Below are 17,398 nucleotides of genomic sequence, written 5' to 3' on the forward strand. Positions count from 1 at the left end.
AAAAGAAAAGTCAGTCTAGCTATATTTTTATGTATATATTTTTTTAACTCCAATTTAAATACACTTGGAAAGCACTTCGACACAATCTATTTATTTTGTTAGCACGGCACTTTAAATCTCGAGTTGTTAGCAGGTAAAATGTCACTTCAGTGGAAATGCTAAGTGCTTAAATATTAGCTTGAGAACAAAAATTAGTCTGACTGTATTTTTGTTCATTTATTTTTACTCTATTTACTACACTTCCTACGTAACTATTCTACTTGACTGAATATGTAGTGTGCTAGTTAGTTTTATGCTAAAAGATTTAACAATGCCAGCTTCAGATGAGCTATTAGCATTTCCAAATGAGACACTTTTTCCTGTTAGCTGCTAGCTTGAGAAAGATTTACTCCATTTCTATGTAGTTTTTTTTTTCTTTGCACCCTAATTTATCTACATTTCAGGGCCAAATACAACATTTTTACTTAATTTGTGTATTTTGTTTGTTAATTTTTCATCAATTTATTGCCATATATGCACTACTTGTTTCAGAATTGCTAACATATTCACAGAGAAGTCTTTTCCTGTCTGGTATCAGCTTGATAAAAAGTGATTTATTTATTAATTTTTAAATCTTTTATTTCATATTTTAGCATATTTCTGTGACTCATATTATACTTCTGCTTTTTCAAGACCACCAAGTAGGGAACCAATTTACTGAAAAAGATGCTTCCTCTTTCACCACACTGATGACTTGGCAACAGTTTCATAACCACATCCGTAACAGAGGGCATGTTTTGCATTAGAAGCACATTAAATTCATTTGATAATCATTTAACACAGGGACAGGGGTCAGAATACAAGACTTGTTCCTGTAGTCTTACTTAAGCAGAGCAGCATAGGTGTAAGGGGGCACTGACCTTTAATAGCTACAACCGTGTACAGTATATACTTACATCTGAATTTTAAAAAAAAGGCTACTTGGGAGCCGGGAGAAACTGTAATGATTTAATTAATACGACTCCTAAAATTCGACCTTGTGGGTTTACTCATTTTTTGGAATATATGAATATTATCCACAGAAAGAGCATTAAAAGGCACCAGCCTGGCAATGTGTCTTAAAGAAGATAAGCCCAAGTGTTCATATTTGTGTCTTTTATTTTTGCTTTGCTACAAAAAAAAAAACAGTCCCAGCAATATTTTGTATGAACGGATTAAAAAAACTACTACAGTTAAGTACAAAATGAAATATACCAAAACTACCCAATGCTACCCAGAAAAGAATAGTCAACAGTATAAAATGAAATGTCTTGAAGTCTATAACTACAAAAAAAAAAAGTTAGAAAAGGTTACTTAAAAAGAAGGCAAGTATCCACCACAAAATGTGCCACTTTACCACGACCAGTTTGCACGTCTTTCCTTCGATATATATAAAGTAATGCAAATACTTTACAATAAGTTAACGCAGGCACGTCTCCCTACGACTACAGCAAAAAATCCGAGTAACAGTCAAACGCATCACATAAAAATACGTCTTTTTTTCCTTTTCTTTTTTTTTGGCAACAGTTTCACACATCACACAGGAGAAAAGAAAATGAATTGATCCAGCAAAAAAAAAATAATAAAAATAAAGAAAAACTTCTGGGTAGCAACATTTTTGGTTTCTTGAGAACAGTATACGTTCGGTGTCCACAACATCAGACTGTCTGAATGAGCTTCTTACATACCGTATGCCGCGTATTCAAACCATATAAATATATATGAACAAAAATAGACTAAAACTATTTTTTTAATACAAAAAGGATTAATGCCAAATGGAAGCTTACAGTATAAACTTCAATAACTTAAAAAAGGGAATACTTTCATACTTTTCTGAAACATTTTAGCCCTAATTTTCTTAATACTAAGGCTTTTGCACTTATTTTTTGTTTGCAATTCTTGATCATACAGCAAAAGAGCACTCACACCTTGGTGCCGAGAATGTGTCAAGTATAAATACTAAGAAAACACCTGTACAGTACCCATTTATGTCAAAACTACAAAATAAGTTAGTGTCAGGCAGCTGTACAGATTATTTACAGTATAAATACGAAGCAAATGGAGCTGTACGGAAATGTGACCTTGACGTAACTGCATGCTTCGGCCGTGAAACGCCATAATGCACGCAGGAAATGTATGATTTTGTCCGCTTTAGCTGTTTCACCAGCTATTTCTAAACCTCTTGTAACAGAACTGTTGACAGTCTATCAAAAAGTATGAAATCAAACACTTTTTACCTTAAAATGAATGGCAGTCATGATGGAGAGATGGAGGGGGAGCAACGAAAAGAAAAAAAACAAAAACAGAGCAGTCTCTGAGCACAGTTACAAGCCTGGAGGTGGAGAGGATGGATAGACACATTCATTTGAGCAGCAGCCGTATCCCATCGGCACATGGTAGGAGTGTGTACGAGCAGGAATGGATGAGGAAGAGACACCACCTGTTACAGCAGGTGCCCGGTAAACATTTCCAGTCTCCTGCAGAGGCGGAAGGGAGGGGTTGGGGGGGTGGGGTGCTGAAAGCTATTTGGTTACAGGAGAGGTACAGGTTAGTGTGAGTGTGGAGGGCGGAGGGTCAGCGTCTTCGTCAGTCCACGTCACTGAGGTCGCTGACTGGCTCATCCTGCACTATGCTCAGGTGGTTCATGGCGCGGCTGAAGGCGATCTGGACAGCCTTGCGAACGCTGGACGTGCGTCCTTCCATCATTTTGATCTTGTCTATGGTCTTGTCCATCCCCAGTGGAACCATCTTGGACCTAGGAAGCCACTGCCTGAGGGAGGATAAACAATACTGGCATTGTAGTGTTGTAGTAGCCAACATGGTTCTAACATGTACTTTCCCCAACTCAAATTTCCCGACTCTCCATACATTTTTCAGACCACATTTAAGGACAAATAGATGGATGTTTATCAAGTAAATAAACTATGTTAAAACCCAAATTTACAAAACTGATTTTCCAATTCAAATCGATCTCGATTTTAAAGATCACACATCCATTCATATTTAAAAATCCTCTATTTAAAAATCTCACTAGTCTCGTATGACAGATCTTGCGTGAACGAGATTAGGCCACGAATGAGGGAGATCCAAAACTTGACAGGAGCTACAACCCTGAGAGCACCGTCAGGCCTGAAAGCTGACTGGATTTAAAAGTACGACGACGGAGAAGAGCTGCACAAAAGAAAAAGAGATATGCAAGATGTGGCAAATAGAGGTAAAGTATAGTGGAAAAACCACATATATCTGGAATCAATCAAATTAACTAAACTGATGGATGTCTGCCAAAAGAGGGCCACTGCTATATATAACTGCTATTTCCTTTAACGGACTGAATAAATAATACTATATTACCGTTCATTCAATATATTAAATCCAAGAACCGAGAATTCGCTTTAAAGGGAAATGATTTGATTTTCAAGGTGTCTGTGCAGCATAGTTCAACATGTCCATGGAGATGTAAGAATTAGAAAAACAAGAAAGTCTGTCTACTTTTCTAATAACTACATCAGCGCGTCACTCAGAACTATTCAGACAAGCTTAATGTTTCTTAATGTAGCATATAAAAGATATTTTTATTTTTATTCTGGTCGCAGACGTCTGGTTTTGGAGAAGTTGTAGGAGCTGCAGACTGAGAGGTGTAGATGCTGCTCTGATCAGGAGTGTGCATTCACAAACACCATGAAGGGGCAACCGTTCTGGAAAGACAAATATTTTCCACACTCTCTTTTCTTTTCTTTTTTTCCGGACTGATCTTAAAATCTAATTCTATAATTCATAGCGTGTGAGAACCCTGGGCGGAAAAGATCTGCAAAAATAAAATTATTAAGTTGACTTTGTTCTTTCATTTAACCTAGAAACAGCATCAAAAATTCATCAAAACATGTAGCAGCGTTTTAAGGTATGATGTAGCTTTAACATTTAGGGTCAATAAGAGTTTGAGGTAAGGCTGTGATGACGACACATTAGTCAGATATTTCTTTTTAGATAATTCATGAAAAATTTAGTTTATAAAATGTCAGAAAAAAACAAATATATTCAGTTTGCAGTTATATAAAAGTGAGAGGCTTTAATAAACACATTTAATGATGATGATGCGATTATTAGAATTGTTCAGGATTTCCTGTCATTTTCCAACTAAATCTATTAATTGCATTTACACTTATTCGGAGAAGGCGTATGTTGTTGTGTGAAAACACAAAAAGTAAAAGATTTTCACAGGCTGCTTGCAGTTGAAGCAGAACCGCGCCAAGAAAACTGATGAAAGATGTTTGGGAAGAGAAAGTATAAAGATTTATAGCTACTTTTTACGCTCATTTTAATGATTCAACTACCCATGTTGTTTATTGATGCACTGATATACGACTGACATCCTTTACGTTTTGATGGCAGTCCAGCTGAAATTTTCAGAGAGCCGTTTGTTGTCTCTTGACAACTGATGTCACGCAGCCACGAGAGAATAATGATCAGCTGACAGACAGCCTGACAGGTTTACCCTTGTAGAAACCTGTGTCAGCTCGGATCACTCGCACAGATAGCGGCACTTAAATCACTCCTGCGGGTAGCGACACTCACCAGCTGCGCTTGTTGTCGAAGAAGAGGACGAGGTAGAGTTTCTCTTCGGCTTTGTACTGCATCTGTTCCCCAATGCGGAGCACGTCCATGGGGGGCATGGGGATGGACACCCCGTTGTGCTGGCAGCCCACTCGTGGCATGTGGGGGTCGATGATCTGCGCGCAGCGGGCAAGACATTCACACACACGGAGTCAACGCAGCACACGGCAAATAGGTCTATACTGCATACACACACACACAGGCGACATGCATGCAAACTACCAGCTTGTGGCAATAAGGTTCCTTATTTATCCTTTCATGCCAAGACAACCTGGTTTACAGTGTTATGCTGCCACCTAGAGGCAGGTGGCAGCATAACTATAATGAAACTTGCTTTATCCTCTGTGTTCGGTTTCCCAAACTCAAAAGGTTGCAAAAAACTTTATACTTTAGTCAGCAATTGTCATTCTCTCCCGCAAACACTCACCAAGGCAGGGTAGGAAGGGTATCCACTACATTTGGCCCAAACTAGCTTTAGGGGTTCCAATGCAACTGTTGCAGCACTAGCGGGCATCCAAATATTGCTGTTGCCAACCTCTATGGAAGCGGGAAAAACACCAAACAAGTTATGTGTGGGTTTAAACACACAAAATCACACACACACACGCGCACAGAAAGAAACACATTTCAAACGCCATGCTGTAAGGAGTGCACCAAAAATCAGGGCGGGGGAAAATTAAGAGCCGCAGTGAAGGACGGATATTAAAATCTACCAGCCGCTTCTAGCGTTTAATTAGCCAAATGTGAACTTTAGATGAAGGGGGGAGTCTCCAGATGCTGACTGGTTACATGCCATGGTGGCAGGCAGAGTGCTAAGACTCGGCGGTCACTGCCAAAGCTCACAAGAACTTGGCTGACGGCTGCTGTTAATTTCCAACCCTGCTTTTTTTTCGCGTTTGTGTGAATACCAGGTGTCTGCATGGTGCGTCTTGAAACAGACAGTTTGTTGAAGATTTATTTTGATGACACTGTTGCTTTCAGATATTTACAGTTTAGTAACTTTCTTCCGACTAATCTGAAGGAGTTCACTTAGAAAGGGTGTGGCTGCTCAGATGTATGAGATAATTCCTCATCTTGACTGGCCCCTTCGCATCTATAATTAAAGGCCAATGGGGAGAGGACCTAAAATTGAAACTGGATGATGATGCATGGGATTCAATTCTGAGTCCATACTCTCATCTATCTGCTCCTAAACTTTAAAGTTGAGCTAAAGAGATATTACGCCCAGATTTATCTTCTGTACTTGCTCCCCGACACACTGAGGAGATGTATTTAAAACGCGAGATGAGAGATGTTTGAGATCCGTCTCAGTCAATCAGCCTCTACCGACAGTGATACAGGGAGCGCTAATGTTGCAAAGTATACATTAAAGGCTGCTGCTTCTACATCTCTGGCTGCTGGTTGACTAATTCTTCTTTAATGGAAGGATAAAGCGCCAACCATCCATCCTCGCTGGGTTAGACATGCTCCGTGCCACTACAGTAAGTTGGATCCACTCTGATCTACATTATGAGGCCTGGCAGCCATTCATCTCACACGTCAAGGACTGCTCAATATTCTGTTAAATTCTGAGGACGTTTGAAATCGCGAGCGGCAACAAGTGCGGCAGATCTGCAATATATCTGCAGCGATGTGAACTGCACTGTGTGAATACTTTTACTTCCTTTATTCATTACTAACAGTTCGGTTGACACGTTCACTCTTGCATCAGCTGTCCAAAATAAATGTGCAAGGCCGTGCAGACAACTGGGATTACACACAACTATTTTAATTCATACTTTTGTAAATGTTAACTAATGATGACGGCTTACAACACATCGTGATTTGCATATATTCTGGCATTTTTATGCAAAAAGCAATGGCAGATCGTAAGACTTTAATACGCAATCACTTGCCTGGTCATTAGGCGCACTAGTTCTAACTAAATCTCAGCTTCATGACTGTTATAATGTTCAGTTTGTGTTGAAATTGATTCAACTGGACGATCATTTTGGATGAGGATGCAGACTGCGGTGCTGATAACTGCGATTGATTTAAACATGGATTTAGGTGTTTCTGTTATTTAGCCTTGCCCGCTGACTAAAAGGGAGTTGTCAAAATAAAAAGGAACATGTGTCGGTACAACACAGTACAGTTCAATAGCACGACAAAATGAAAACGCAGCTGGATCAACAGCTCTCTCAGTTATTTGAAACAAATTCTGAATACCATAACATTCAGGAAGGTGAGATTAGTGCAGGACTGTTGATCTTTGCAGTATTATTCAGGTTCTCTTTTTACATAGATGACTCAGTTATCAGTATCTCTGTGAGAAACACTGACCCACAACCACACGTGTGCTGATTTGATAATGTGATTATCATTATTACCGGCAGCGATTCGTGCAGCTTTTGCAAAATTCCCGGTTTCGATGCAGGCGATCAATTCGCTCTTATCGTCCACAGTGTTTCTCCGGACCAAGGCAGGTTTCCCCTTACCACATTTTGGAAGACTGAGAATGGTGCTAAAAGCCAAACAGAAGACAGAAAGTCAGCTTCAGAATCAAAGCGCACGGCGCCACGATGGCTGAAAGAAGTGAGATCTTTGCAGCGGATCGAAATGTTGGGACAAACAGCTAAACAAGATAAATAAACCAACTGGCGCTGGCATCTTTGGCTCCCACCTCTGGCAGGCCAGTGTTACACTATTCACTGCATCTTCATTCTCTATCACAAAAACAGATACTACTTCTCACCTGGTGCTTCCCGGCAGACTGCTACAAGATGAGATGGAAGACTCCGAGGCGCAGCGTCTTCGTGACTCCACGGGTCTACTGGTTCTACTGTTTTTTTCGAGCCCCTTCTCCTCCTCCGCCTCCAGAAAACCACTTGACAGGCCTAAGAGGAGCCAGAGCAGAGATTCCCCGGCCAGTTACAAACAAATACGATGCTGTGCTCCAGTCTGAATCTGAGCCACTCATGTCAAATGATCATGCAGCAACAGCTTGTTCAGCCAACACCTAATCTAATTTTAGTGAAGAGATCTGCTGTTACTTACTGCTGTGCTCTTTGGAATACGACTGTGGTGACTTGCAGGTAGCGTTAATGTTTAATTGCAATGTTTGCGCCAACAACTGCTAAAAATACTACAGTACTGGATCTAACTCAGTTAAAGTTGTGCAAAAATGCTTTTCGAATTTAAAATAAACGTTTAGCCATGCAGAAAATTCTGGAAATCCAGCTGCAGTTACAGTTATGACCAGATATAAATAAATATGCAGCTGTTCTTTTCAGTGCGTGCTTATCTGTAAAATCTCACCAGTGTCAAGTCTTTTAACAGGAGACTCGACCTCTTCCTCCTGCTCTCGATCTCCTCCCTCCTCCTCGCTCTCTCTGCTGCCACTGCGCTTCCTCTTCTTGCCGTGAAGTAGCGTCTCCAGCCGGGGTATGACCACCGACAGGAAGGACTTGGAGCCCAGCTGTGAGTCTTCATCCTCCACCTCCTCCTCCTCCTCCTCCTCCTCCTCCTCTTTTCTGTCCGCCGCGTTTGCCCCCTCCTCTCCGCTCCTGGGGGGCTTGTGCGGGCTGGCGGTCTTCGACTTGCGGAAGAGAACGGCGGTCCGGCGGCTGACTGTCCCCGTGGGCTCGGCGAGGGTGGACGTGGCCACCACGCTCACGTCTCCGTCCAGCAGGGCGCTCTGGAGGCTGTCGCGGGAGTGGCCGTTGAGACGTGGAGCGGCGGAGAGGAGGTCCGGGATGTCTCCGTCCAGCTTGGCTCGCTTGCTGCGAGACTTGTCTTCGCAGTCCGGGGTGGCGTCGATCGGCTTGAGGGTGGGGGGCTCGGAGTCTGCGTCTGAGTGGATGAGGGGAGGTATGGCGTCTGATGGCTCCAGTTTAGGAGGAAGAGACTTGTCTCCTGAGAGGTTGAAGACAGAGAAGCACGAACTGTTAACATCAGTAATATCAAAAGTAAAGTTGAAGTAATTGATAAGTAATTGATTGCTGATTGGCTGATTCAATTTAAATTAAATTTCTAATTGCTGCGTTTGTTTACTGTGCTTTTTGCTTTGTGCAAAATCAAAAGCGAAATCAAATCTGTTATACTGCATTCAATGCATTATCATAAATTATATTAACACATAACAATAATAACAAAGGTTCATATTCTGAGAAGACAATTAGCCTACAATTGATCCACACTTCGATAAAGTCTGTAGGGATGTGGCCCAAAAATCTTTGAGAATTGCTGCTTTATGCAGCAGTCTGGGTGAATACTTAGTTCTGATTGGCTGAAAGATGTCCATCGTTTCCTTATAAAGAACATCTAACTAGTAAGTAGCACCAGTTAAACAGTCTGTTCACCTTTCCAGATCAATGCACTTTCTCCGCCTGTATCTAAAATGAGTAACCATAGCAACAGAGACACAGTCAAAGCCTCGGTTTACAAGTTAATGCAAAACCTCTGACTAGTTAACATTTAATCTCTCAGTGCCTCCTTCACTGAACATCACAGGATGGCGCCTATAACACACAAGCTACAACAGGTAGGCTACAGTGCCATCCTGATAGTTTGTATCAGTCCTCTCACATCCCACTCACTGTTCAACTCAGGCTACAGCTAATAGTAGACACCATTGATCATATGTTACTGAGAATCTGTATATTGATTTGACAGTGACACAGCTAGATATCGTTCCTCATTGAACATATATAAACACATATTAGCACTGAATCTAGAAAGCAGGTAAGCCAGAAGAGCCATGCTGCCAAGATGTATCTATGGTTTGTACCATTTACTTGAATAGTGAACATGGTTCTCCAGTCAGGTGTTATCACAGAAACTATGGCTACTGATTTCAACCACCATGAAACTGCGTTTGATTTTCTTGATATTGTCTAAGCCCGAACATAAAACAACAAAGACCAAAGAGTACAACCAGTAGCCATCACTGACAGTAATGTGCCGCAGTGCCCTCACTTCGTCCTTGCATTCACAGAAATGCTGACACCGCACGTCATATGGCTTTTGTGTTTATCTTATAAGTGAAACAAAGCACTGCTTAGCATGCACATGGCGCTTATATAAATAAAAAATGAGCGTGAAATGACTTTTTTTCCCCCCCTCTAGTATTATAATATTGTAATCCACCAGACAAAGTGTGCTGACTTTAAGCTGGAGGAAGCCACTGCAGCGACACAGTGTGGTGCTGCAGTCAGTCACACTGTGTTATGGACATGTTTACAGACACCAGCCGTGATTCTAGGAGCTTATTTATTTGTAAGTTAGTTCCTTGGACTCGTGCAGGCGCCGGCTCAAGGATGCTTTTTCGGATTCACCAACAACGCCTTTTCTCTGGCGCTACAGCGCTAGCGTCAGTGCCAGGTGAACCTCGAGGTGTTACTATCTGGTTCAGTGACGTGGAATAAAGACATAACAAAAGACTTTGTGTATCAGTGAGCCTTCTGAACGATTGACTTTCTGCAGCATATAGATTTGTTTTTTTCACGCCTCCACTGTCTTTTTATAGTCCGCCTGCAAAGCTTTTCCTGAATAAAAACGAAACTGTGGTTTATTTATGAGCTAAAAACCACAACTGCTTTTCCTACACTCACATTTGACTTTTTTTGTTGTTTTTTTTTACTGCCCACAGTTACGGTTCAGTGACTTTGACATGAAACCTGGAGATGCTCCTTCTGCAATGAATTTTTATGACTTACACAGTGTTTGTTGGACCCAGTGTGTATCAGTCAGTAGGTATTGGTGCAATGAATATAAAAGCGTGTGTTTCGAAAAATGGCGTAATTTTAAGTTTGGTTTGGATTTAAGAGGGCTTTGTATGCAGCTTTGGCAAATAAAAGTTAATAATAGAACTACAAACTCTTAAATAATAGGCAATTTAGGTTAAATTCCTTATTTTTTCACTTCAGTACTAACACAAAAGGTTTTACCATAATAAGGTGTTATAGTAGCCTGATAATATGACTTAAATGGTATTTCATTCCCTTTGAATTACTGATGTCATGGGACTTTGGCTTTGTGGGATTGGGGGTAAAGCTAATTTCTGACCTCTGACATGTGCTTCAGGATATTGAGGACATGTGACTCTCTCTACAATCCCAGAGACTGTTTGCAATAGGCAGAAAATTACCCTCCATTCATACATACCCTCATCGTCTGTGAAAATCCCATTAGGCTTCAGAGTCTCTTCTTTCGCCAGGTCTGGGAGGGAGGGGGCCGATGAAGATGATGTCGATGGAGACGTGAAGGAGGAGCGGCGATGGTGGGGGGGCAGGACTCTCTTCAGGCTCAATTCGCTGCGCACGTCGTTGATGGTCTTTTTGAGCAGCTTGAGGCGCTTGCTGCGGGAGGGGCTGGACTTCATGGCGCAGGTCAGATCGAACTTGTCCAGCAGCTGCTGCAGCTGCTTGTCCAGAGACAGATGCTGTCGGTTGGCTGGCGTAAGCAAACGGTCCACTTGGGGCAGAATTAAAACAATAAAGAAATCAGTCGGGGATGAACGCATTGTCGTGAGCAACAAATTTAACAAAAATACGAATACGTGCGTTTTTGCTGCTTCTCTTACCATCTTCCCAAGAAAACGCTGGCTGTGCTTTGATTTCTGGAGCCTCTGTCAAGTGCATGCCGCTCTCCGCGTCGAAGCCGATTTTCTCCACGTCCCGTCGGGCCTTTCTGAGCAAGGCCCCGCCCTGGTCTCTGAGTCGGATGGCGGCCCGGTAGAAATAAGTGTCCTTTGAGTTATATTTCATACAATTATCAACAATGAGGTTGAAGTCGTTCTCGAACTGATCGAAGTTATTATAGCTCTGGGCGTCGATGCGCTGCCGCATGGTAGAGAAGTCCATCGGGTGCTTGATGTGGTCGAGGTAGTCAGGCACCTACAGGAAGCATCAGATATAATGAATTATTCAGAAATTTAAGTTCACATTCTTGCCAAGACTTAACTTATAGCAGATTGTGCATGTTACAAATGCCTCAGGTAGGCACAACAGTCTTCATTACCAGGCCTGACTGGAAGGGATTTTCAATCAGGGTGAGAGAGACTGTGTAAAATGTTAAGAAACTAATGATCGTGTAAACGCTTGATCTGGTCGTTGAACTCTGGCTGGAATAAATACATAAAAGTAATACTTTGGAGGAATATAAAAAGATATATTTAGGAGATCATTTTATTTAGCATGCTTGTAAATAGGTGGAGTATCTAATGCTAATGATTTGGTTGAGTGGAAGTATTATTGCCCACTTCAATACATGTTAAAAGTCACGCCCAACGTGGGGCTCGAACCCACGACCCTGAGATTAAGAGTCTCATGCTCTACCGACTGAGCTAGCCGGGCTTGTAGCGAGTGACTCAACCTCGGGTTACACATTCCACTACCAGGAAGTCACATGATTGAAACAGGGTGTGTGGAGGAGGGTGACTTTTAACCTAAGCCACTGATCAGGATGTGTGAATGGAACAAGCAGGCTACGCTCTTTGAAGTAAGGTCCAGGCCAACTCCTGACACACGGGTGTGTCGACACATGAAAACGAAGCGGGTACGATTAATCTGCCTTTTTAAACTCTAGTTTTGAAGGGCTATTTGGTTTGTCAGGGGTACTGAGGATTAGGAAAGCTGATATCGGTGTTTCAGAGCCAACAAGTGCACACTGCGTGGTCCACCAAATACTCTTCAGTAAAATACAAATAAAGAGCTTCAGTTAAATAAAAATACACTGGTAACAGTCCCTGGTAACAGGCCCACTACACTGCTGTGGACTTTCATCCTCAACAAAGAACAAATGCAAAACGAAAAGGGTGTTCAAAAATGTTCCAGTAAGTCCAGTTTCAAGAAGTTTTAAGTCTTAATTGTCCTTCAAAGCCAGACTTTACAGTTCTTTCACACACAGTCACTCAAGTCCTGCTGCCAGGGTGCTCCTGGATCTCACAATTGCAGTTAGTTTCATATCCTGCCCATTGAAAACTGTTGGTTTGAGGCTTCTCGGCACGTACAATGTGCTATTCAGTTTGCACTCACCATGAACTCGCCACGAACAAAGTTGAACCGCAAACAATTTTACAGTTTTCATCTTCTATGTACAATAATTTAGAGTAACGCAGATGGCATTAAAATACATCGACAAACAGAAGAAATAGAACTGCTCTGCAACACAATACAGCATGGCATTCTTTTGCAGCATCCACTAGATTCTGTGAGGACGACTGCATTAAAGAAACGAGAGAAAATGTTCGAACATCTGCTGTGGCTCACCTCACTGATGTCGACGGGCTGGGTAAAGATCCTGGCCTGGTCTTTTAACTGCAGCTGATCCAAAAGGGCTCTGAGCAAAATACTAAATGGTGTCAACTGCATCTCTAGAAGGGTCTCCTGCAGTTTAATCTACAACACGGCACAAAAAAAACAACAACAAAACTTTAAGCAAATTATAATTTTTTACATTTATTTCTTTGGCTACTGCATCGATTCCTCCTCTCCTACCTCTTCCCTCTTGAGTTTCTCTCTCTTGCGAATCAGTTCCAGCAGGAGTCGGGCTCTCTCTAGGTCGTGTCGGAGACGGTGCCATTCTTTCAACTGTTCCTTTAAGGCCCTGCTTTCCTCGTCATTATGCCTCTGATAAATACACATCAATAAAAACGTATAAAACCACTAAACAGAACAGGAACTTATCAACTTGCATAACTTGTTTTTCCGATCCACATTTAGCTATAAATCTGCATGTAAAGCCAGCGTCTAATAATAAAAAACTTAAACACAACAACAGGGTCGCAATGTCTCTCTTCACAAATAATTTCAATAAATGGTCTAAAAGCTACAGCTACTTTGATAAAAGGCAAAATGAAGACTGAAAGTCTTCTGTGGTTGACTGACAGATGAACAAACCGGTTGTGCATTCTTCTGTGACTGCAGGCTTGTCTGAAGGCGTCTGATGAGGGGCAGCCCGTTCCTCGACTGCCTTTTCAGCGTCCAGTAATTTAGGACCAGCTCCACAAAGGCCTTCTTCTTCTGCACCGACACCTGGTTCAGAATGGTCTGTAACCTGGAGGAGACAAAAGAGGATGTGTTTTAGAAAAAAAGGGTAGAGATACCGTATATGGGAGATAGACAATGTGGTTTTGAGCACAATATCAATTTTAGCAGCCACAGACAGACTTTACGCAGCACCACATATTCATATTAGCAAGAGTGTTATTGTCCAATCCTTAATATATCCTTAATGAAGACAGACACACCCTCTAAGTACTACCACTCATTCACAAAGCACCTGAAATTTATTTTTAATGGCACTATACTACACTTCTCGTGATACTAAAACAAGTGTACCTGTGAGCAGGAAATGTAGGCACAGTAGCGGGGGCTGTAGGTTCACTTTCAACCTCAGGCTCAGGCTTCTTGCCTTTACACTTCCTTTTCTGTTTTCCTCTTGAATGTCCTCTCCCCTTGTCCGAGTTATTACACAGTCCATTTTTGGGTTTGGCATCATCATAGATGGTAAGAGGCTTCCTTACACACCCATTAGGCATGTGAGCTCCGCAGTAGGCTGTCTTTTTCACAGAGAAGGTGGGCTCCCCCGTGTCTGTTACCTCCTTGATCGGCTCCATCTTCATGAAGAGGCCGGCTTTCTGGGCACAGCTGACGTGGAAGGCAGTGTAGCAGTTGGCTTTGTGGCACTGGATGCATGCCCCGACACCTTTCTCCTTGCAGAGGTAGCAGGTGAGCTTCCAGCGGGCCGGAGGAATGTGGCTGACCCCGTCAATGGGCTCGATGAAGGTGGTATTGGAGAAGCCGACCTCTGGGACCCAGAGGGCGCACACTACGTGGCCCCAGCGGTCATCGTCTGTCTTTTTCAGTGCCCCACCCTTATTAGGGCAAAGGATGCAGTCCGCGGGCTGGGTTGGTGACTGGAGGCAGTGTCTGCAGTGCCACTGACCCTCTGGAATGTAGGGCACGCCGTAACACTCTTGGTGCACAGCCACGTTGCACATGTCACAAAACAGGATGGCGTTGCTGTTGTGACACTCTCCATCCATGCAGATGCAGCAGACTGCATCCTCGTCAATGGCAGCGTGCTTTTCGCTCCCTTTATCCAGACTCTCCAGGTGCAGTTCCTTTTCAAACCGGTCAATAAGGAACTCAAAGACGTTGTGAGAAACCTGACTGACCCCTTCACTCCGCCTTTTCTCATTGACTAATTCCAGCCAGGCGTAATCTTCTTCGTCCATGTCATACTCTGTTTCCTCATCTAGCTCTTCCTCTGTCTTCTCTGTGAATTTAAAAAAGGCAGCTGGGCGTTTAGGAACTGCTGGAAGGTTATATTCCACGGTGCGGAATTTAGGCTCTGGAAGCTTTGGACCGGCAGTGGCGCCGGCATGATGTCCGCCACTCTCTCCGTGGCTAGTGATGCCCAGGGCAGCATTTCTCTTCTCCTGGTTATTTTTCAGTCTAACCGATCTCAAGAGAACCTGCTGCTGTGGTTTCTCAGCATTCTCCTTATTGCTTGTGCACTCCATCATCTCCTGCACCGTGGGGTCATCGTCCGGGATCACATCCAGCTTGTCATATATGCTGAGGCGATGGATGCGGCCATCGAGGTCGAACTCTACCATGCGCTGCGCCTGGGCGTAAGTCAAGATCTGCTTGTTGGGAGAGGGCTTGATAGGAGATGGCGGCCTCTGCGGCACCGCAACCCGGTGCTGCCGAGCTTTCTTCTTCATCTTGATGCTCCGTGTTGCTGTGGAGACAGACAGCGGTTGGAGGAACAAGTTAGACATGTAGCGGGTCAGGTGACTTAAGCCAAGAGAAGAGGTGACAAATGCTTTTGCAAGGGCAGCTGTGTTTAAAGCTTAGTTTTCTGTGCTATCTTCGCAGGAAATGTTGGCACAAATGTGGTTGCAAGTCTTATCACTTGTGTATCTGCATTGCATTATAATAATGCCACAAAAGTGTGCACGTTATGCATGCTTACTTACAAACACTCAAGGTGATGAGGCTTAAACTTTATCCAAAAGCAATATTTTTCTCAACATAAGACTGTTTTATACTATCCCAACTAATAAAATAACTGACTGCTGAGATAATGTGGCAGATTTTGCACTGATATACACCACCACATTAGGGACACTAGTGAAAACAGATGTATTCTGATATAACAGCCCCTTCACGACTGTTAAAATGTTTGGTTCATGTTGAAACGGTGTCAGAAAGATGGTAATTCCACTGCACGATCATTTTGGAGGATGCAGCTTGCGGTGTTGTTAAACTGGATTGAATTACACATTAGCCTAGCGACTTAAAAGGGTTTCTCAAAATAATAGAAACATGTGACGATACAAAACAATACAATTCAATAGTACTACATGCCACAGCCTTCAAAATGAAAATCTGTTGATTTCTATCCTTAAACAACTGCTGAATACCATGCATTTGCAGGGCTGTTATATTGGAAAGCATTGCAACTAGTGTACCTAAGGAAGTGGCTGGTGAGTGTATACGATCCAATTTAAACATGAATTAAACCCCAGAAAAAAGTTTAATATAAAACACAGCAAAAAAACATTAGGCTCCAGTTGGTTAGGCGTCGCTTAAATTGCTGTGACTGGCCCCAAACACAGTGGCTAGCTGCTATGTTGTCAGTGTAAATAGTAGCCACTCATACATTACACCTTTGTCAATGAGCTGGGGCATTTAAATGCAGTGGGAGGCGGCCACACACGGCTTTGTAAATACGACCGTGGAGGAGTTGGCACTCGCCCATTTGGTGCACAGTTGCAAAAAACCCTTTTCACCGGTAACTCACACCTCAAATGGCCAAGTTGCTAACAATAACATTAGCTAGCCAGCTAACTAGCAACAGAAGCTAACCGCCCCCTTTAACGGAGCAAATGGCGTCAAACAAAACAAGAGCGCAAGAGCTATTTAAAAGCGGTGTTAATTTGTAATAAATGTGCGCGTGAAATGCATGTTTTGCAGATGCATTGTGTGTCTGTTCGACGCAAAAAAACACAAAACACGGGAGAGGCAAATAAACCGGAGCACATACCTCGGATTCACGAACAGTTTGGCTAGTTGAAGAAGACGGCAGTTAGCCAGCAGCCTTACAAAGCAATGGCGATAGGGCCTGCTAAGTGGCTCTAAATCCGTGCACAATGTTCTCATCCAACGGGCGATAGCGGGGTCTTTTTCAGCCGTTAACAAAAGAGGAAGAGGCCTGCCTGGTGCCCGTGGGGTTTCGATATCAAAATCAACAGAGAGGACAACTATTAGCTGTGCGGGCCCATTCATAAACTGGAGTCTCTCGTTAGCCACAGTCGACCAGGAGCAAATAGCAGAAACAGCAGCAGCAGCAGCAGCAGCAGCTCTACGGACGGATCATCCCCCAACACAACAATGCGTTTCACCAGACAACTCCCACCCGTACGCACTGCTCTACGTGTGACGCTGGAGGTCATGTCGGTGGCGAGTCGTAGATTTTCACACAAAAGCCCATCTGTCACACAATCAATGCGTTTTCTTTTGTCAGTCACCCACTAGCAACACGCAGACAAAGCTCCAGACAAAGACTGGAAATCGGGGCAGCGGCACAGTGCGAGGAAACAGGCTGAGATGTAGCTGCTGAGACACTTGGGGAACCAGGGGTGTAAAAGTCATGAGGAAGCGGGTATGAGTTTCAAACTGTGTGTCGGGTGCGACCTGGGGTTATTTGCAGCCCTCCTCTGGTAGCAGAGGACAGCCAGGACACAACAGGCACAACAACAACAAACCGGTGCTATGCC

At 43.1% G+C, this 17,398-nt stretch overlaps 1 protein-coding gene across 3 annotated transcripts; it reads right to left on the reverse strand.

Moving 5' to 3' along the window:
• Positions 1-1,174: 1,174 nt before the first annotated feature.
• Positions 1,175-17,154, reverse strand: brd1a (bromodomain containing 1a). 3 transcript variants are annotated; one of them, XM_084573235.1, is made up of 13 exons: positions 16,666-17,154; positions 13,950-15,357; positions 13,497-13,665; positions 13,107-13,238; positions 12,879-13,007; positions 11,192-11,504; positions 10,774-11,082; positions 7,927-8,523; positions 7,364-7,505; positions 6,999-7,132; positions 5,057-5,166; positions 4,591-4,745; positions 1,175-2,788 (listed from the first exon to the last, which is right to left on the reverse strand). In XM_084573235.1, exons 2-13 carry the CDS (start codon positions 15,338-15,340, stop codon positions 2,605-2,607), a joined length of 3,765 nt encoding a protein of 1,254 aa, XP_084429361.1. In that variant the 5' UTR covers positions 15,341-15,357; positions 16,666-17,154; the 3' UTR covers positions 1,175-2,604. The 3 variants fall into 3 exon arrangements, with proteins under 3 accessions (XP_084429361.1, XP_084429360.1, XP_084429359.1); XM_084573234.1 differs by lacking the exon at positions 16,666-17,154 and having other exon boundaries at positions 13,509-13,665; positions 13,950-15,482; XM_084573233.1 differs by lacking the exon at positions 16,666-17,154 and having other exon boundaries at positions 13,950-15,482.
• Between the last annotated feature and the right edge of the window lie 244 nt (positions 17,155-17,398).

Source organism: Chelon labrosus (assembly GCF_963514085.1).
Source record: "Chelon labrosus genome assembly, chromosome: 23".
NCBI lineage: Eukaryota > Metazoa > Chordata > Actinopteri > Mugiliformes > Mugilidae > Chelon > Chelon labrosus.